The following is a 21,809-nucleotide window of genomic DNA, read 5'->3' as shown; positions in this document are numbered from 1 at the left end:
GGTCTGGTATCCAGCAGTGTGTTTTTAAGCCCTCTAAGTATTTCTGACACAGTGGTATTGGGAATTGTTTCCTTCATTCAGGCTTCTTTTTATAAAGACATTAGTTTCCACTGGGAATGTGGCTTAGTGGTAGAATGCTTGCCTTGCATGCATGAAGCCTTGGGTTCGATTCCTCAGTACCACATAAGCTGAAAAAGCCAGAAGTGGTGCTGTGGCTCAAGTGGTAGAGTGCTTAGCCTTGAGCAAAAAAAGAAGCCAAGGACAGTGCACAGGCCCTGAGTTTAAGCCCCAGGACTTGGGGGGGGGGTGAGAGAGAGAAACAAAGAGAGAGAGAGACTAGTTTCATTGTGAGACCACCATACTTTTTTTTTTTTTTTTTTTTTTTCCAGTCGTGGGGCTTGAACTCTGGGCCTGGGCACTGTCCTTGAGCTCTTCAGCTCAAGGCTAGTACTCTACCACTTGCCACAGTGCTATTTCTGGTTTTCTGGTGAGACCACCAGCCTTATGACCTCATTTGACTTTAATTATGTTTCAAAGGCTCTATCTCCAAATTCCATCACACTTGGGTTTAAGGATATAGCATGTGAATTTGAGGGGGCACAGTGCGAATTATAGCAGATCTGCTGCCATGTCAACTTCTGTGGTTGTGGCAGGATTCAGCTCCTTGCAGCTGGAATGAAGATCTCTTCCTCAGTTCCTGTTTCTACTTGAGTCTCTCCAGAGTGGCAGATGACTTTACCTCCAACAGGCCTTCTAGCATTTCTCCAGCCTGTAAAATGGGGAGACTCATAGCTGTTAGAGCTGTTGTGGGGTATCACTAAGAGCTTTGAGTAGGAGCTGGCACATTGTTGAGGCTTCTTAAGTGGTGATGTTATTCCTATTATAACTTCTACAGTACTTGACACTCATGAGGCCTGGCTGTTGTGTAGGCAGCATACAGAGATATGCCTGGTCCCCTGCTATAGCACAAAGATTGTCTCAGGTAAAGAACACTTTCTCAGCTCTAGAGTGAAGACAAGGCTTTACTCAGGCACTCAAGACTACGACACTGGCAGTTCTCAGAGATGTACAATGAAAATATAGTAGTCACACTTTTGTCCCCTACAATAAAAGCACAGCTCAACAACTTGGAACAAGCCCAAGAATTTCCTTCCCATACCCAAGAACTGGAGGCCTTGCAGGGTTGGGGAACTTCTTTCTTCTGCCAGTGGCCATTTGGATATTTATAACATCATTATGGGCCATACAAAATTACCAATACAGGCAGATTGGCCTCAGGCAGCTGACCAGAGGTATTGTGTGTTTGTCTTTCATGTACCAAATAATGTTGCTACAGTATCCATTGCTTATGGCATGGCATGAGTTCTCTGGAAAGTGCAACTTGAGCCTCTCTTATACGATTGATCTGAATTTGTCCCATCTCTTAAACCACTGTCTCTGTTCTTTGTCCTGTACTTGCTGATTTTACAAAGCATCTGTGTGTACTTTCTTGGCCTTCAGTCCTGGACACGATGAACATGCTTTCCAGAGGCCTTGGGAACTTTATCTCTCTTAGTGATTATTTGGGAATGTCATAGAGGGAAGTATTATTTGGTCTAAGCATCACGGAATATAGATAGCTTAATCCTTGCAGGGGAAAACTAAGACCAAACTGAATGTCTGTTCTGAATTATTTTTCTGCTGAAATAGAGCCCAGGAGGGACCCTAACTTGCAAAAAAATATATTATTCAGCCTGATGCTGATTTCATTTCCTAAAAGCAGTTGGGTCCAAATAACACTTTAATTGAATTCAGCCTCTTGACCTGACACTGACTGTTCTCCCTCCCTGTGCTTCCCAACATTACACAAAGAAGAAGGAGGGGGTGGGATAGACAAAAAAAGCGATTCACATGAATTTATAGGCCAAGCCACTTCCACATTCCATAAAGCCCAAATGACTGTATAGGAAACAGCTGCGGTATTTACCGGGGCCTGGTAAGGCCTCATTACCGTGCCACCTCCTCACAGGGGGTGTCGGGCTCCAAATGGAGTGCAGTGGAGGGAGTAATTGACTCTGTTGCCCTGGCACCTGGTGTTTCTGCCAAATGCCTAAGGTCAGCACCACAAACCCCAGGGGCTGGGTGGAGAGGGGCCTCGGGGCTTCTAGTGAGAGTGGGGAGCAGAGCCAAGTAGAAGTCAGATGGGATTTATTCGGTCCTGTTTTTGCCTAGTCACTACAGAAATATTTATCAAACACCTGTATGTGTCAAGCACTGTGGCAGGTATTACAAAAGACAAGCTGTAGAACTGTCCTTGACTTCTTAGAGTATGTACCTGAGTGTGGCCCTGTCCAGCACAGTAATTCTTAGACATAGGTGGAAATTTTGAGTGCTCAGTGGTCATGCATGGCTAGAAGCGATTGTATTGGACAGCACAGAGGACAGAACACTTTCATGATGGCAGACAATTCTCTTAGGTATGGTGGTGCAATGGAGATTTGGTGTGGAGGGTCTGGTGACAGTCACTAAGTGAATAAACATGCATATATAGTAAGTTTCAGCTATGGTTGTGCTATGAAGAAAATTAGACAGGGAAGTAAGCTAGGCATCTTTGGATAGGTGGTTTGGGTGCACCCCTCTGTAAACCAGGATCCTGGGAGGATCTGCTTGAAGAGCCAGTGCTTGAAGCATTCCAGAAATATGAGAGCGTTCGGAGTAGGGAACAAGAGGAATAGAAGTAGGAGATGGAGTGAGTAGCTGGGCAGAGGCCCAATCACATGGTGCTATGGGTGGAAGTGTTATAATCCGACTCCTATACTCACTCTGGATTCTGGACAGAGCCTGGTGAATAGGGAGGAAAAGTGGGGGAGGCAGAGGAACCTGTAAGCTGTCCGGATGAGAAGTGGAGGCCATGGTATCACAAGACGGATGGGCAGCAATAACTCCGAGAGAGACAGTATTTGAGATGGTAGCTCTGTGGGATACATTTCTTCACCCTAAATATCACGGTAATAGTAGCACCCAGTGACACAGGAATACAGTGAGATGGTATTTAGGAATGCCACAGCTTTTTCAGTATAAGAATAGCATCATCTTATCTAACCCAACCTTGTCTCTGAAACTGTTTTCCTTCCTTTAAAAATATTTTTTTTTTAGGTGGTATTGGGGTTTGAACCTGATCAGGGCCTTACAGTTGCTAGGCATATGCTTTACCTCTTGAACCATGTTTCCAACCCTAAAAAATCTTCTGGTGTGTGTGTGTGTGTGTGTGTGTGTGTGTGTGTGTGTGTGTGTGTGTGTGTGTATACGTGTTTCTAGAAATGGAGCCCAGGCTCTCGAAAATGCTAAGCACCCACTATACCACTGAGGTATACCCCCCAGCCTCCAACCACTTTCTCTCTCTTTGTCTTGTCTATTCTGGTTTTGGCCCTGCCATTGGAATAACCTTTCCTCAGAGGGCAGAGGGTGAGTTCCTTTCAGAGCTTCCTGGATGAACTTGGACCTTGCGAGCACAACTTGTGGGCTCTTCATGCTCTGGCAACCTCTCTATCTAGTATCTCCTCTCTCACCTTCCACCTTGAGCTGTGGGTTCCAACTACACAGCTCATCACCTCTTAGCTCATACCTCTTCCTTGGCTGAGAACATATCCCCTTGCTCTTGGACTTGCTATCTCTGGCTCTCTGTCTTTCTAGGCTCAGCTGAGAAATTTCTGCCTTCAAGAAGCTGTCTGTGACCCTCCAAGTCTAGGGTATATTACTACTACTATCACTATTACTGTGAGGCTCTGTTGAATTTTAATTGCTTATTTGCTTGTGTCTTTTCCATTAAACTTAGATTTCCATGAGAGTAGGGATGTCTTTCTAGCTCATGAATGTTTCCAATTCAATGCTTAGCACTACTTAATGTACTTAAGACATATTTAGTGAATCAATCAATTAATCCGTATTCATATCCTTTGGTACAGCTACTCTTATTTTTCTATACCTTCACTTCCCTCACTATTATTTCTTGAAACAATGGGGCATCAAGCTTTCTAAGCCGAGTGCCACATAAAACACCACATGTGGCTTAAACAACAGAAATGTATTTTTCTCACAGTACGGAAGTTTGATGTCTGAGATCAAGGTGTCACTGTGAACCCATTTCCTGCCTTTCAGGAATTCTCATTGTGTCCTCACATGACAGAAAGGAAGCAGGCCAGCAAATATGCTTACACACTGGCATCCCTTCTTTTGCTTATTATTATTATTATTATTTTTGGCCAGTCCTGGGGCTTGTACTCTGGCTTCTTTTTGATCAAGGTTAGCACTCTGCCACTTGAGCCACAGCGCCACTTCTGGCCTTTTCTATATATGTGGTGCTGAGGAATCGAACCTAGGGTTTCATGTATACCAGGCAAGCACTCTTTGCCACTAGGCCATATCCCCAGCCCCCCTGGCATCTCTTCTTCTAAAGGCTCTCATTGCATCATTGTGACCTCATCTAACTCCAATTTCTTCCCACTGGCCTTTCCTTCAAATACTGTGACATTGCTGATTAGAAATTCAACATATGAATTTTGGGAGGATACAAACATCTAACCAGCTGCAAATGTAGTAACGTAGCACTAAATAAAACAAATTGCCAGGTATGGTGTATGCCTTGAATCCTAGCACTCTAACCCTACAAGGCTGAGGAAGAGGGATGAAGAATTTTAGGCCAACCTGGGTCATCGAACAAAATTCTGTCAAAAAAAAAAAGATACTAGTTGTTCGGTGGATTCTTGGAGTTTATATATAACCCCCCTTCCAGTTTCAAGTTCCAGAGCAGATAAGGAGATAAAGGAGACAGAAAGGTGGCGATTTTGTATTCGACAGATACTCAACATGACACTTACTAGGTGCCAATGCACAACTCGCCAAGGTCACATTGGTAGGTGGTGGAAGACTGGGGTTTCTCAGAATGTAAACTTTATTAGTGATAAAAACTTGCTGGGTCCTGATGGGCCTGGGCAAGTAAATCTGTGAGATTCTTATTTCCAATTAACTACTCCTGCCTGCACCCCAAAAGCTGAAAGTTTTGGCCAAGAAACATTATACTTATAGCCTGACTTATGGAATTGTACAACTACATAATAATGATAATGATAATAATAAAGCTGGGAGTAGAGCTGCAGTTCAATTGGTAAAGCATTCCTTGAGCATAAAAGCTCAGGGACAGCACCCAGACCTTGAGTCTAAGCCAGGACTGGCACAACAACCACCAACTCCAACAAAAACTAGCTTGGTTTAAGAGGTTCGGAAGGCTAGCGAATGATCCAAGGTCAGCTGGTCTCTCTCAGGTAGCTGCACTCACCTCCACAGGAGCAGAACATGTCTTTCTTTTAAGCAGACAGATATGGAAAGAGAGAATTTAGGAATGATCTCAGACTTTCCTCCTCAATTTACCCAGAGCGAAGTCACTTTTCCTCTCCTGGGTAGGGGTTGGGGAGGGGTGGGGTGAAAGGTTGGAACTGCCCATGTAGCTAAGAGCTTGAACCCGGTAGAGGTTTTGGTGCACATGCTACATCATTGCTGGAAGTGTGCAAATTCTGCTGGCCACAGAGCCAAGAGCTTCAGTGTTTAAAAGTCCTTCCTTCTGTTCTTCAGAATTAGAACTCTGAGGCCCATCTGTGAATTGCTGTCCCCGGGGCTGCCCAGTTCTTGGATGGACAAGGAGACAGCTGGGCTTCATAATGGAAAGAGCTCTTCTTGGAAAAGGAAAGGACTTCTGCAGCATCGCAGCAGTCCTTATATTCTGTGTCAGGTCCAATAGCTGAGGAACTCGTTTCCTCTCTTTTCCTCAGGAAACAAGAGTAGAAAGCAGAGCCTGCACCCAGGCCTCTGTATATATGATATATATATATATATATACATATACATATACATATATATGTTCCTATATATATATGTATATATATTAATGTCACAAAGTTGAGTTGGAAAAGTCATTAGATGAATGGTCAGGTGTTCAGGTCTCTTTCCTGGAGCTGCCTTGTTTAAACCCATGGGATGCCTGTGTACCATCGTTACCTCCACTGTAAAATGAGAACACTATAACCTATCTCGATAGACCTTTTGAAGATCAAGGAAGTGGATGAGAAGGTGTGTTTTATGAACACTAAAGCTGGATAATTTCAAGCTGCTATTATTAATCTTTTCTTTGAATCTATCCTGTGACTCCCATTTCCTTTCCCATATTGCTTTCAGAGCAGACATATATTGATTTTGCCCATCATCTCCTTGGAGAACTCTCAGACTCTCTGGGTCCTGTTGATTGTATGTATAGGTCTTGCCTCCAGGCAAGCCTGCTCTCTAGTCCTGGCCAGGTATAACAATTCTGCTCCCATGGCTACAATGAGTGCTCAGGGATGGGGCTGATGATCGTCCTCAAAACTTTTGTTGGAACGTTTGTCTTCCTCATTGGCATTGCCATAATGTACGCCAAGGAGTGTTGGGGGGCTTCCCTTTGCCATCTTACAGGAAGAGCTTGCTACCTTACAGTAAGGCAGGATAGAGAGTTGGAGAAAGACATAATCTTGCTGACCTTGTTACAGCACCTGGATCCAGCTGTGCCTGATTATGTTGATTCCAAGTAAGGTTGCTTAGTATTATATGTATTTCCCTATGAACACCCTTTACTAATTTTTCTCCTGGCCTGTTGATGTTTTTCTTGGGGACCTAACACATTTGTTTATTATTGTGGTGAAATTCTCATAATGTAGAATTAACCACATTGAAGTATACAGTACAGTGGCTTTTAGTACATTCACAGTGTTGTTGTAACTACCACTTCTATTTTGAAAACACTTCTTCATTTCCAAAGAGACCATAAGTGTCCATCAAACAGTAGCTGCATATTTCCCACCCTTTCTAGCCTCTGGCAACCTCTGACCTGCTTTGGATTTACCTTAGATATTTCATATAATTAGGCTTATCATATGTAAGCTCTTGTCTGTGTTCTTTCACACAGTGCATTTTTAAGATTCATCTATAATATGACATATACCAGTACTTATTTTTTTTTTTCTGTTATGGTACTGGAATCTGAACCCAGGGCTCTGTATTTGTTAGGCAGGTGCTCTACTGTTAAACCACACCCTAGCCCTGTGTTTTTTCTTATGTTAACTTTAGGATTTGACCTTGCTTCCTGCTTGGGCATAAGCCTGGATCATGATCCATCTATTTTAGGCTTCCTGTCATTTCTGGGATGGCAGGTGCATATCAGTGCATTCAGGTTCTGTCTGTGGAGATAAAGTGTGTAGACTTTTCTGCCTGGACCGGCCTGGAACCCAAATCCTCCCAGTCTCAGCTTCCCGGGTAGTTTAGGATGACAGATGTGCTTCACTGCACCCATCTAGAGTTGGAAAGGGGTCTGGTCAGCGTTTCAGTTTGGGCTGGCTTTGAACTTCAGTCTTCCCATTCAGCCTCTTAGGTAGCTAGGTTTATAGGTATGAATACTGGTCCCTAGCTTTGCTCATTTATTTTACTAGTCAGATTTATGTATCTTACTAATTCCATCATCCACTCATAGATATTTGGGTTGTTTCCAACTTTGCCACTGTGAATAATGTAAGAACACACACATATATATGTTTGAGTTATATATGAGGGAAATTAGTATGTATGTATGTACTAAATAAAATAGTGCTTAGCTATGGTAGGTATTATAAACATTGCTTTTCAGTGTGCTTTGATTTTTCCTATGGTATCATTTTTTTGCCAGATAGAATTTTGAATTCTAGCCAGATTGTATCTGAATACTGTTATAGAGTTAGTTGAATTTATCAGTCTTTTTTTTTGCTTCTGGATTTTGTGACATAGAAATACCAGCCATGTCTTAAGGTTATAAAATATTCTCTAGCCAAAGCTTCCACTTACCTACCCATTTTTCCTGTCAGTAAAACAAGAATTAAAAACAAGTTTCATTGATTCCAGAGGGTTACTGTGAGGATTAAATAGGATAGGATATGAACAAGTTTTTTTTTATAAAGTATAAGAATATCTATCTATCTATCCATCTAAATATGGCGTACTGCCTTCTACACTATGAATTGTATCAGATTCTGGCACTAACCAGGTGAGTTTTATTGTTGCTTTCATTCTGCAGAGCCTAGATTGGAATGTTAGAATTGTTCATGGAGCAGGCCAAGGATTGGTAGTAATGTGGAACAGTAGAGGGAAGGTGTTACTATTTGGCTAGAAAAATAGAATTGCTTTAAACCAAAACCTATTCTGGTCACTTTCTGGTCAGATGGAGCCTTTTTACATTTCTTGGTCTACTAGGAAAAACAAACAAACCAGTTTAGTGAGTTTTGTATTACTCAGCTGTAATTTCCATTAAGCATCACCAATGGTCATTTGTGTCATATTTTTCTTAATCCTCATTTGTTTAAATGGAGAACTTTAGATGAACACTGTATTGGAAACATACGTGATTCTAGAGAGTAAAACATACATTATTGCTTGATGGCAGTTATGACAATTCCTCTGGAAAAGAACAGGGCACTGACTAATTCCTTGGGTTCTGATATTGGTCAGAGCTGGGCTTCTTCTACTGGCTGCTTATATGCTCTTGGGCAAATTGCTTCACTACTCTGTATCTCACTTTGCTCACCTTCAAAGCAAGGATGATTATAGTCCATGACCCATTGGGTTGTAGCAAGAACTGGGTGATGAAATCTACATAGAGTGTGAGCTCAATAAAAACAAAAACAAAGCAGCTATTTGTATAATTCAGAAATATATAAAAAGAATTCAGGAAATGAGGCCCAAGGAAGTGAAAATCCACTTTTGTAGGGGATATTTTCATCTTTGGGGGTTGGCACAGATCAAACCACATGGTAGAATTCCTCCCTGATGCATACCACAATTACTTGGGGGAAAATCTGGTTCCTCTTACTACCACAAGATGGATAGACATCAGAAATAGCAGATTATTGTCACATTGTTTGGACCATTCAAAGGGGTTGCTGCAGAGGGGTATCCTGGGGAGTCAAGTGAGTTGTGGGGAGGGAAAGGGTAAAGCCAAGATGACATGGGCCCAGACTACACCATTTACTTCTTAGGGACAAGTGATCGTGTGTGTGTGTGTGTGTGTGTGTGTGTGTGTGTGTGTGTGTGTGTGTTGGTCCTGAAGCTTGCACTCATGGTTTGGGTGCTGCCCCTGAGCCTTATTTATTATGTTTTTTTCAAGGCTAGCGCTGTACCACTTGAGGCATAGCTCCACTTATGGCTTTTTGGTGGTTAATTGGAGATAAGAGTTTCACAGACTTTCTTGTCTGGGCTGCTTTGAACCCCAACCCTTAGATCTCAGGCTCTTGAGTAGCTAGGATTACAGGTATGAGCCACTGGCACCTGACAGGGCAGATGATTCTTGATGATACGTGATGATGAATTTGTAGAGGCATAACCCTTTCCCTCTTTCCCTCATTTTCTTCCTTTTCTTCCTGTTTCATCTTGAAAATCTGTCCCAGCTTTGGTCATTGGCTTAGTGTGGTTGGGCCTCTCAGAAAAGAAATGATACCTGTGAGACTTTTGCTGTGTGCAAAATTAAATTAAATTAAATTCATGGGCACATCCTGTTCAATGGATGAGATCATTATCATTCGATGAATGAGAAAATGGAAGCTCAGACAACATAAGAAACTACCCAGGGCCCCTCATAGTTGGGATATGGCACAGCCAGCAGGCATACCATTGTCCCTCCTTCTCAGACATCTGGTTGCTTCTGCCACTTAGTGCATAGCTCTATTCCACATACTGCTTCAGCTTCACAGAGGTTTTCCTGACATCTCCATGGCTCAGTGTGGTGTGTGTGAATCTTCTAGGTGTGTGTGTGTGTGTGTGTGTGTGTGTATTTAAATTTTTCATCATGGCCAAGAGAGCTGACATTTACTGAGTTCCTGACACAAGTAGGTACACAAGATCATGTCACGTTCTCGAGTCATTATGGGTTGGACTCCTGGAGAAGAAAGAGTTAAGGAATCTAGTTTATTGCATTCCACAGCCCACTGCAATGACTCCCATTTTTTACTTTGGGAATCTAGGCTTGAGGCAGATGATGTCTTTGAGACGCTGTCGGTCTCAGATCATATCTTTCTCTGGTGACACTTGTGGCTTTTGCATAGGAGGCCCGAATATACAGAAAACGGTGAGCCCGGGAGGATGTGGGCTGTAGTGTCTATTTATGGGCTTTGTGACCATCTATCTCACAAGCCTCATGACTGACCAGTGGGACTTCTCCCTGCTCTAAGCCTATCCTGTGCTTTCCCACCTGTAGGCGTTGGCTCCTGCTGATCACTTAGTGGGAACACCCTGTCCCACCTCACCCTGGTCACTAGGCTGTTTGTTCTAAAGACCTTCATTAAAGCTACAGTGTCCTCTGGGAAGCCCCCAAGGACTGATAGAGCTCCCTTCATTTTTTTTTAAATAAACTATATATATTTTAATCTCTTAGATAAATTAGGTGCCAAAATATATTATAGTAACATTTTTGGAGGACAAAGAGAAATGATAGATGTAAGGAACTCAAAGAACTTAACATCAAAAACACTACAAATAACCTAATGTAGGGCATATAATGAAGTTTAAGAGGTAGATATTGTGATATCCTTTTACAACCCTCATTTTTTCCCATAGGTTATGGGGCTTGAATTTGGGATGGGTGTTGTCTCTGAGCTCTCTTCCAGTCACAGCGCCACTTCTGGTTTTCTGGAGGTTAACTGGAGATAAGAGTCTCATGCACTTTCCTGCTCAGGCTGGCTTCAAATCACGACCCTCAGCCTCCTAATAGCCAGGATGACAGGTGTGAGCCACTGGCACCCACCTTCCCCCCCTCCTTCTTTTTGCCAGTCCTGGGGCTTGAACTCAGGGCCTGAGCACTGTCCCTGGCTTCCTTTTGTTCAAGGCTAGCACTCTACCTTTTGAGCCACAACACTACCTCTGGCTTTTTCTGTTTACATGGTGCTGAGGAATCGAACCCAGGGCTTCATGCATGCTAGGTAAGCATTCTATTACTAGGCCACATTCCCAGTCCCCTCCCCTTATTCTTGATGTCTCCTACCTTCTAATATTTTTTCTTTCCACAGTACATCCATTTTCTACCATATTAATGAATTTCCTCATTTAGTTTGCTTTTTGTCTTCTCCCACAGGGCCTCCAGTAGGAGGCCCTGTTCAATTCCAGTAGGTCCCATTGAGGATACATTCTGTTCGGGGCAGACTTTCACCAAGAATATTGGTCTTAATGGTGGTTACTTTTCCAGAATTGTGTGATTGGGGAGTGAGAAGCATGAGCTTCAGAAGGATAGGGTTTTGGTGGTGGTGGTTGTTATTTTTTTTTGAGGATTGTTAGGTCTCTGTGCCCAGAACACCACCAGACTGACAGTAAGCCTTAAGCAAGTATTTGTTGAGAGAATGAATGAAAGGGCTACCAAGAGAGCCCATTTTGCTGGTGAAGAAACTGGGCTGAGTGAGAAATTTGCACAAAGCTTCAGGAGACACTGGCCCAGCTGTTTGGGACTGCACCCCTGCCCTCAATGACTTTTGTAAAGCTAAATGTTGCAAACTCCTGGCTTTATTCCCTACCAAGTAATTGCATAAAAAATATTAATGCCCTTCCCGACATGGATCAGGCTCCCTGGTAGATTCTTAGGTGGAGTGATAAACTGTCATGTAGCTGTTGACTTGAGAGATTGAATTAAATTTCACAAAAGGAGAATGTGTAGTTTTTGTTAGGAAAAAAAAAAATCCCTAGCTCAACTGCCAATAGCTGGAGTGTGTGGGAGCCTCCCAGGCCTTCCCAACCTGATTTATTTTTTTTTTTCTCCTGTAGCCTTCTCTTTTGTGAGCTTTTCTTCCCCTTTTTGCTTGCAGTGAATTCTGCTCTCCTGTAGGCTACAATGTGTCAGTTGTTATAAAATCCGGGAGGCGGAGTCTAGTGACGAGCTCAGTGGGGGAGAGATCCGCCAGCCCTGCAGTCCAGCCCTGGGCTCTCGGGAGCTCGCTCGCTCCAGCGCTGCCCCAGGAAAACTTGATTTCCATCTCCTGGCTTTGATCCTCACTGGACATCAGACCAGAGGCGCCGAGGAAGAGAGGGAGAATGCGCGATGACCGGCCCTCTGGCAACCTGACCACCTCCTTAGCAGAGCCTTCCAAAGCAAGCTGGGGGCTGGCTGCACAACCCAGGAGGCGCCGCGCCTCTCGCCTCTCGCCTCTCGTGGATGTGTGTGTGTGTGTGTGTGTGAGTGAAAGGGCGGGTGTGGATGTGGATGAGTGAGGGTGTGTGCGTGCGTGTGTGTGTAAGTGTGGGTTTGTGTACACGTTGCGACGGTGTGTCTAGATGAGTGTGCATGTGCATGCGTGAGTGTGTGTGTGGTGTGTGTGTGTGTGTATGTGTGTGTGATCCTGGCGATTATTATTAATCTTTTTTTGGAAGAAAAATCTTGGAAATCTAGGGCAGTTTACTGTGCTCCTGGGGTGATTCTTCCTTTTCAAGAGCTGACCAGTGCAAGCCACTAGAGCCATTTTCTTGGAAGTAAAAAAAAAACACACATTTTCCTCCCTGAAGAAGAATTTTTACTCCTGCTCTGCAGCCAAGTAAAAGAGATCAGCCCCTAAACCTGTGAAACTGACCAGCGCGGTGTGATTACCGGGGCCCCAGAAAGGACTCAGAAGGGAAGGAGAATTCAACCAAGCAAACTGTCAGTTCCTTTGGCCACATCAGAAGATGTCATCTCAAACTAAGTTCAAGAAAGACAAAGAGATCATTGCTGAATATGAAGCCCAAATAAAAGGTGAGATACCTGCCAAGGGACTTTGCCTTGCCTTTCCTTTCCCCCTTTCTCTTGCCTTCTCTCTTTTCCTCCCTGCCATCGCGAAATGTTGTTATGCATCAATAATCTTATTGTGAGGAGGAACAGTGGCCGCCACACAAGTCCAGGCTGGTTTCCACTGCAGATAGTGCTGGGGCTGGGAGTCGGGATTCTGGAAAGGGCAGCAATCTCTGCATTGCAGGTGTGCGAGGAGGATCTTACGCCTGACTTTAGGAGTGTCGCGGATACTCCATCATCCTGGGCAGTGACATGTCACTCTAGGCCATTTTGACAGTCACAGCCTCTCCCCTGCCTAGCATGGTAAAAGCCCCTGAATAGTGATGCTATTTTTTTTTTCTTCCTATGATCTACTCCTCCTGTCCTCCTTTTGGCTTTGTTGTGGTGGTGATGGTTTTGCCTCTCTCCCTCTCTCTGGGCAGGAATTCACATGCATGTGTTCAGAGAGCAGCCTCCCCAGGCAGCCCTTCTTTGTTGGTGTTTCTCGCCTGGCCTGGGTTGCCATGGATTAACTGTTATGAAGCATATTGATCCAGACTAATGCAAGCATTTAGGCGTAAAGAGAGAGCTCGGTGCGGAAAATGTATTATCTCGAATATGCAGCCTGATCCTTCAGTGCACTAGCGTCTAGGGTCATTAGTGTTGGTTCAAAGCCAATGCTCTAGACTGTTGGGCACTGCTTGGCTTTTGTGGGTTCTAGGGAAAGCTGGCCCGGAGAGTGAGATGACCCAGGGCTGCAGCTTTGGTGCCATCAAATGCACACTTCTTTCAGAAGCCGCTCCCTAAATCCACGCTAGCTGCAAGTAATGGAAAAAAAGGACACAACTGCATAGCTAAGCCCAGGCCAGATCTGGGCTTCTCCCATCCTCGGGCATTCTAAGCTCCGCTTTGACAAGGAAAATCCCCGATCTCTGTGCACTGTGCTCCATCTTCCAAGAGGCTGCACCCTAAGAGAAGCTGGGCACGTGGTGCTTGGCATCTGCGTTCTTCCTGGTCATGGTTCTCCGTGCTGCGACACAGGTCAGCAGTGTTGCGGTCTCTTCCCGACAGAGCAAAGGCAAACCACACCTTCACTGGATGTGGAGGCCTGTCTTTGAGCTTATATAGGGTCTGTTGAACAAGTTGATTTGGGGGGCTCGGGAGACCTGCGGTTGCCACCCCTACTTCTGGAGCTGCTGTGGCTGAAGATTCTGAGTTCCAGGAAGTCAGAGGCTGCCTTGGGAGTGTGGACTCTGGTGGCTACAGTCTCCACTGCTGTGCTAGCCTCAGATGCGGCAGCAGCTTTGGAGGGGAGGGGGCGGTCACCAGGGGAGGGCTTTGTGTTTACCACGGTCTTTCCAAGTCCTTTTTCTTTTACTTTGGGTCAAACCCAGCATGCTAACCACCCCTGAGCAAAGACTTTCCTCTTCCCACATCACCGCCTCCTTAATTTCCAGTTCAATGTCAAAAACTATGACTTAGGAAGCTTCAGCCTGGCGGAGGATTCAGACCAAGCCCTTTAGTGGTTAGAGCTTTGAATTTACCTCTCTGCTCAATACAAAAGCCCATTTTCATCTTTGAATATACAGGCATTTAACACTAAAGTGTTACATACTTTGTAGGGAGTTCATGTTTTGTAAGACTAACTTGACAGTTCCTTTTACTTTATTTTTTTCAAAGATCAAGGTCCATGTGAAAAATTATATGATAGAGAAGGTGATGATGAATTTTGCACAGTTTGGGTTTAAGCACATTGTCTTGTAGAAAATGTGCTTATCTCATTTTTAAAAAATGGCTACTACTGTGCTGGTCAGTGTTACTTGAGGAGCCGTTAGGCATTGATTTGTCTGACTGATTCTTTTTTTTACCTTTCACCTTTATTTTAACAACCAATCACCAAGCACTAGGTAATGAATTTCCTCTGGAAAGTTGTCCAAATGTTCTTCTGTCTCCTAGACTCTGAATTCCTCTGCACTCTGGTTGAAGGAGTGTAATTTTATTCCTTTAAAACTGATACTAGGGCTGGGAATATGGCCTAGTGGCAAGAGTGCTTGCCTCGTAAAACTGATACTAAATTATATTGCTGTGCTGTTGGAAGCCCTCTGAAATTGTTCCCTTCATAATTCTATTTGTTTGCCTGGGGTATAACTCCTCAGTAGAACACTTTCCTAGCATGAGTGAGGCCCTGGGTTCCAGTCCCAGCCTCACACACACACAAAATGCATTTGTTAATCCTATTGTCATTATTAATGTGTCCAGGCTCCTCAACTTGAACAGTTTACTCCTGCCCTGCACCCAGAAGAGTTGGTATAAGCTCCGTTTCAGAGATGGGAAACAGAGGCTCAGCACTGCTCAGTGACTTGCCCAAGGTCACAAGGCCGGGCTTCTCCCAGGCCTGGCGCTCCCTGATTCATTGTTTGCCAGAAGCTGCCCCTTGATGGATTGATGTCAGGAGCAGATGGCAGTCTTGTGGGGGAGACTGGCCAGTTCTTCTCCATGCTCCATTGTTCCCCTCTCATTTTCATTCCATTGCCTTTGTCACTTGCCTCTGAGGAATGTTTGACCAATGACCAAAAGGAATGCTGGGTGTAGTTACCGTTCTCCATGGTATCATTTGACTGGCTTGGTGCACAAGAACCCACCGTATTAGACAGATTTTGCACTCTGAATTTTGCCGAGGGAACTTGTAATTTTCAAAAAGGATGTTGACTTATTCTCTCCTCTTTCTGAAGTGTTTATTGACTTAACAAAGGAGAATTTTTTTTTTTTTTTTTGCCAGTCCTGGACCTTGGACTCAGGGCCTGAGCACTGTCCCTGGCTTCTTCCCGCTCAAGGCTAGCACTCTGCCACTTGAGCCACAGCGCCGCTTCTGGCCGTTTTCTGTATATGTGGTGCTGGGGAATCGAACCTAGGGCCTCGTGTATCCGAGGCAGGCACTCTTTCCACTAGGCTATATCCCCAGCCCCAAGGAGAATGTTTTTAAACAGTATTTTTTCTATGGTTTACACTTTTAGACTTCTCTTGAGATACTTGGATCACTTTGATTATATACCTATAATGTCATAATAAACCATAAACTTACATATTTCCAATGATGGAGAACACAGAATGTCCCATGTTCATGCGTGCTGTCTTTGGACAGCTCTAGCTTGTGGGTTGCATTAAATATGTCTTTTCTTATTGGCTGTATAGTTTCTCCCCTTTGGGACTTCTTAGAACAAGACAGATGCCCTTTCCCTATGACTACTCATAGAATTTTTGGAGCCTCTGAGTACAGCCCCTGCCATTAACGTCATCTACATAAGATGACTCCATGCCACTCACCACCTTCATTGCTTCTTTGGATTTTCTGCATACTGGGTTACAGAGATCTATGTCTTGGGTGCCTGGAAGAAAGAATTAATGAGTAAAATTGGCCATGTTGACAATTGGCTTACTTCCTGAGAGCCATAGGAGAAAGGGGTGATGATGATGATGGGCCAGTCATGCTTGCATTAAACCGCTTGCTGCCATTTAGGAATATAGGTTCAGCTATATATTTCATAAAAAAAGAGAAAACAACACAAAAAAGATACTGGTCATCTGGGTGAAAGCTTTATTTTTTTTTAAGGTGTTGCCAAAAGGACCTTTTACTGTCAATATCCAATAAATCAATATCTAGTAAATCAATACCAATATCAATACCTGTCTACAAGTTGGGCACTAAGTTCTAATGTGATTTTCTAGATGCACTCAAAGAAAGAAGACAAGTATCTCCATCTTTATACTGTCCGTAATACTTCTGTTAACATAGCCCCCAGGTTGAATTAGCACTTGAATTAGTCCTTTAGCTTCATATTGCATATATCATGTATATGCTGCCTGCTATATTTCCTCTAATTTGCTAGTCTAGGAGTCTCATCAGAAAGAAGGAAGTGAAATGAATTTACTCTGACTTGTTCTTGGTGACACTGTGCTGGCTCCAAATGGATGTTGCTTCCTCTCTTAGCTGCTTGTACTGTTCCTATCCAAATCTGTTCGGGAGCCTTGCCTGAGAGTGACATCGCATTCTGTAGTCTGGAACTGGAAAGCCTAACTTCTTTTCCCTTTGGAAAATCAGAACAGTATTCTCACCTCTCCATATTTTTGGCATCTGTCCTGCTCTCCACAATTCCCTCAAAGATTGCTGATAGTGTTTGGTGCTCTTATTTGCAGGCATTTGCAGTGTCCTGAGCTCTAATTGATCTTGCTGCCTGACACTGTGGTCTGCTTTGTATTTATTCAGAGTTCCTATTTCAATTTCAACTTCACAGAAAATTGAAATAGAAGTGCAGTGATGGTGGATTGGAGTGCCTTATTATTTACTTTATATTCACATTCATTTAAGGCCATCTTTTTTAATAGCCAAAGTCTAGAGTTTGGGGGAAGAAAAGCAGGTATTAAAGTATTACAGAGGTATATATATGTGTATGTGTGTGTATGTGTGTGTATTCTTCGTTCATACATTCTTTTAGCAATCATTAATTATGTATTTGTACCTTGTTTTCTACTGAGTGTTGTGGGTGATGCAAATTATATGACATATCCATTGCCTTCTGAGAGTTTCTTTGGAATATTGTAATCAAATATGAGAAGGAAATAAAAAAAAAGGCCCAAACAGAACACTCATTCTGAGCACCCAAATGAGCTTAGTCTGTTTTGTTCTTTTCTATTCTGCTTTTTGGCTTTTCCCCCCCCCTTTTTTTTTTTTTTTTTGGCCAGTCCTGGGCCTTGGACTCAGGACCTGAGCACTGTCCCTGGCTTATTCCCGCTCAAGGCTGCTAGCACTCTGCCACTTGAGCCACAGCGCCGCTTCTGGCCGTTTTCTGTATATGTGGTGCTGGGGAATCGAACCTAGGGCCTCGTGTATCCGAGGCAGGCACTCTTGCCACTAGGCTATATCCCCAGCCCCTTTTCCCCCCTTTTTTGAGACAGGGTCTGACTATGTAGCTCAGGCTGGCTTGGAAATAACTATGTAGTTCAGACTGGCCTCAAACTTAGATCTTTCAGTCTCCATCTCCTGAGGTCTGGGATTACAGGCAAGTACTACCATACCCAATTTGAGCTTCATCTTTAATTGTTTATACATACAGTAATTGAAGAACCTCCCTAAGAGTGGCCATGGATTTCGGCAGGAATAAAGCAGGAAAACCAGTTAGAGTGGGGAACAGTGGTAGTAACAGGCACTGTGGTCAGCTGAGTAGTTTATCTGGCGGGAAGCCTCTGCTCTAGCTTATCATCGTGAAGCAGGAATATGAGCCTAGAATGGTCAATTGTTTCACTGTTTCAAGGGAATTCAAAACTTAAACTTAAGTCTCCTGATGCAAACACACACACATAATGTGCATGCATGCAACATATATAATATATACAGTAATGCATGTGTGTATACATATGTTATGTATATATACAGTGATATATATGTGTGCATATATACACATATATATGTTAAATAATTTAGGGGTTGGTGTCAAGGCTGGTTCTGTACCACATGAGTGCCATCTCTACTTCTGACTTTCTACTGGTTAATTAGATATAAGAATCTTATGAACTTCCCTGCCCAAGCTGGCCTCAAACCACAATTCTCAGATCTCAGCCTCCTGAGTTGCTAGGATTAATAGTGTGAGCCACTGGCACCTGCTGTAAGGCTCCTGATTTTTTTTTAAATGATGGCTCAAACTTCTAGAAATACTATGGTGCTTAAACAAACATTGAATGGGCTCAATTCCATTTGTTGGGCCATTAATTCTCAACTTCTGGTCTATAAGTTGGAGTCTATAAAAAGCCTGGTGGTAGAGCCTCAGCCAACTTTAGTATTCCTCCTTGGATTGTTTTTGCCTCTAGGCCTGTGATCTTATATCTACACCAGACCTGACCAGTTTCTCGGAACCATCTATTCCCTTTTCCAAGGCTACATCTTTCTGTACTCATGCCTCTAGCCCCTACCTGTCCAACTCCTGATCATCCTTTGGTGCTTACTTGCATGATTCATCCTCTGTGATGCCTTCTGCCAGGCAGAACGAATCTGTCTTCTTGCTTCTTACTATGGCTCACTTCAGCTTGATGTGCAGGCCTTTGGCCATGAACTGTGGAAGGCAGAGTTACATATGGTAGTTTTGTGTTTGGCAGAGTTACATATGGACACGCTTGTGTTTCGTTGGAAGAGGAGCCTCTTAAGTTACTAATAAGAAGTGCTAATCTTATCGTTTATAGCTACCATTTTCTTTTTCTTTTTTTCTTTTCTGTTTTGGTTCAAAACAGGGACTCAAACTTGGTACTTGACACTTCTGCTCATTGGTTTGTGTTCTGCCAACTGAGCTATGCCTCCAACCCCTAAGTTATTTTCTGTAACATTTGTCTTAGTTAACTTTGGCTGCTATAACAAAATACCACAGACGGCGTGGCTTATATTTACGTCTTTCAATCCTAGACCTGAAGAAGTTCATCATCAAGGTGCCAGAAAATTTGGTTCCTAGTAAAGGCCTATTCCCAGGCCTGCTGATGGCTGCCTTTCTGCTGGGAGTTCACTGGGCATGCTCACAGAGAGAGAGATATGTCTCTCTCTTCCTCTTGTAAGGGTACTGATCCCATCCTGAAGCCCCACCCCCAGGCTCTCCCTAAATCTATTCACCTCCAAATACCATCATTAGGGGTTGAGGGCTCCCACACATGCATCTTGAGGTCACAAATACTCAGACTGTAATAACGTCCATACTTCCTGCTCGATTAAAAGGAGTAGCTTTACTGGGCCAAGGAATATTCTCTATGGTGTTGAATTTCCTTGTTTGTCTCTGTTACCAATGCTTGTCTTTATGGGGTTGAGTTGGTAAAGCCTGATGTGTTGAAGCCACCAGTCTTTGATGTGTGGTGTCGGTCATGTCCCAGTGGGGTGTGGTCTGGTGAGCACTTTACTCCATGCCCCACCCAGTCTGTGGAAATCAGTGGATCTACGGGTCTGTGTTTGTTGCTTCTTGAGTTCTTACCAGAGGAATTTGTATATTAAGGGTGATCTTTTCTTTCCAGAAACCTCTCTTATTCATTCATCCAGTGACTATTACAAGCCATGCTTCAGGCTAGATAGCTTTATTTAGCAGTGGGAGGTAATTCATTTTCCTTTAGCTTCTGTGTCTCAGTCATATATAGGGTATCTCATTTTGTGATCTAACTTTGTGAGCCATTATTATTCTGATTGTGCAGATAAAAAGCTAATGTTCAGAGAAATAAAATGAATTGCATTGGATTGCACAGCAAACAGATCCAGAGCCAGGATTAAACCAGTCTTCCTGACTTCTGCTGTTGTGCGACCACAAGAAGCAGGCCAAGGCCACATGGTGGTGTAACCTGGGGCTGGTCTGGAAAGGGTTTTGATCTTTGACAGCCGCCCTTCCCAACACTTCTACTTCCCCTCTACTTTGTCCTCTCCTAGTCCCTGCTTGATGCTACCTCTGTCCGTCAGATCTCTTCATGTCCCCTCAGGGGGAAAGTGGTCCCTGGAAGCACCCCCACAAACTTCTGTAGGGGAGCTGCTAGATCTCTCTCACCTGCTGGCTCACCCCTCCACCCACCTGGAAATACAACACCAGAAATTTTAGATGTCTTGTAGTCCATTTTCCTCATGGGTTTCTGAAACTGATGCTCAGAGAAGAGCGCTGGCTCTTAGATTACCAGTGGACTAGGTCTCTGTGATTTTTGTTAGCTTGGCTTATCCTGCTGTGGCCTGGTACCTGCCATCCATGGGCGATCGGCAGACATTACTGGTCTCAACTGCTCTGGTGGGTGCTAAGTATCTTCCGAGGAAAGATGAGGCCATGGTGCCTAACAAGGTAAGAACAAGCTAAGTCCAAGAGGAAGCAAAATTAGTCTGATTCCCGAAACGGAGTTCTTCACTTTGTAGCTGCTAGAGAAGGGAGTAAGGGGATGGAGTTGTTCTCCCCTCCTTTGCCCACCCTGTTATGTTCTTACTTTTTTGCATCTTCCAGATGCTGTCTCTTGGATTCTGGAATCTTCTTGGGGGGGGTGTCCCTCATCTTCTCTCCCTTGGCTTGTTGGGATGGGTGGGGGGCAAGGGGCAGGTTTGTCTTTTCTTTTTTCCTCATTGGCTCTTGATATCTACATCTACCTTGGTTTTCCGATTGTCCCCTTTGGCACAGGAAATCTTTATTTGTATGTGTGGCATGTGCACAGACATGTGTAGGACTTAGGGAAATAAGGTACTATCCTGCCTTTTGTCACCACACCCTTTTTATTTAATTTTAAGTTTTTGTGCTGGTCCTGGGGCTTGAACTGAGGGCCTGGATGCTGTACCTTAGCTTTTTGGCTAGCATTGAGCCATAGCTCCATTTCCAGATTTTTGGGTGGTTAATTGGAGGCAAGAGTCTTATAGGGTTTCCTGCCTGGGCTGTCCTTAGATCTCAGCATCCTTAGTAGCTAGGATTATAGACGTGAATCACTGGTGCCCTTGTCTTGTCACCAGGCTTTTAAAGCTGTTGTCTATAAACCACTTTCTTTCTCTTTTTCCTAAGGACAAGTTTTTTGAAAACTCAGAATCAAGAATTAGCTCTTTCTCTGTATTATCCCTAAGGCAGTGAACCCAGAATGTTGTCCCAGGCTGAAAAGTGTCCATGGAATAGAAGAAAATGTGTAAGAAAATCTTCATCACTTCCGTATGTGATGGATTTCATTCCTTCTTTATCTTCACCATGCTGACATGACAACTATGTATCCTTGCTGGGAACAGAACAACTTCCAAACTCTATGTTTCTCATGAAGACCCAACATTGATATTGTGGGTTGGGGACTTAGCACCTTGTTAATTGAACCCCCAGTTGTGAGGGCCCAGATTTCCTGCATATATTGCCAAAGGTCCCTATATAACCCCTAGAGTTATACTTGTAACTGGTCTTCCTGCTTTTTCTGTATTCTGGTCTGTTTTCACAGAAGCCAATAACAATTCTTATTATTTAAATGTGATTGTGCCACACTG

The 21,809-nt window shown here is 43.7% G+C and overlaps 1 protein-coding gene across 3 annotated transcripts in view; it reads left to right on the top strand.

Moving 5' to 3' along the window:
* Positions 1-12,310: 12,310 nt before the first annotated feature.
* Srgap3 (SLIT-ROBO Rho GTPase activating protein 3) overlaps positions 12,311-21,809 on the top strand; it is a 173,089-nt gene continuing 163,590 nt past the window's right edge. For all 3 annotated transcript variants that reach the window (XR_007212395.1, XM_048356205.1, XM_048356207.1), the window contains exon 1: positions 12,311-12,793. Coding sequence is in view for 2 of the 3 variants with exons in the window: in XM_048356205.1 (XP_048212162.1) it covers positions 12,727-12,793 (67 nt within the window). In the remaining variant the exon portion in view is untranslated. The remainder of the gene's footprint in view (positions 12,794-21,809) is intronic.

The sequence above is a fragment of the Perognathus longimembris genome, chromosome 10 (assembly GCF_023159225.1).
Source record: "Perognathus longimembris pacificus isolate PPM17 chromosome 10, ASM2315922v1, whole genome shotgun sequence".
NCBI lineage: Eukaryota > Metazoa > Chordata > Mammalia > Rodentia > Heteromyidae > Perognathus > Perognathus longimembris.
The sequence above is the reverse complement of the archived record's forward strand: the minus strand, read 5'-3'. Positions and strand labels throughout refer to the sequence as shown.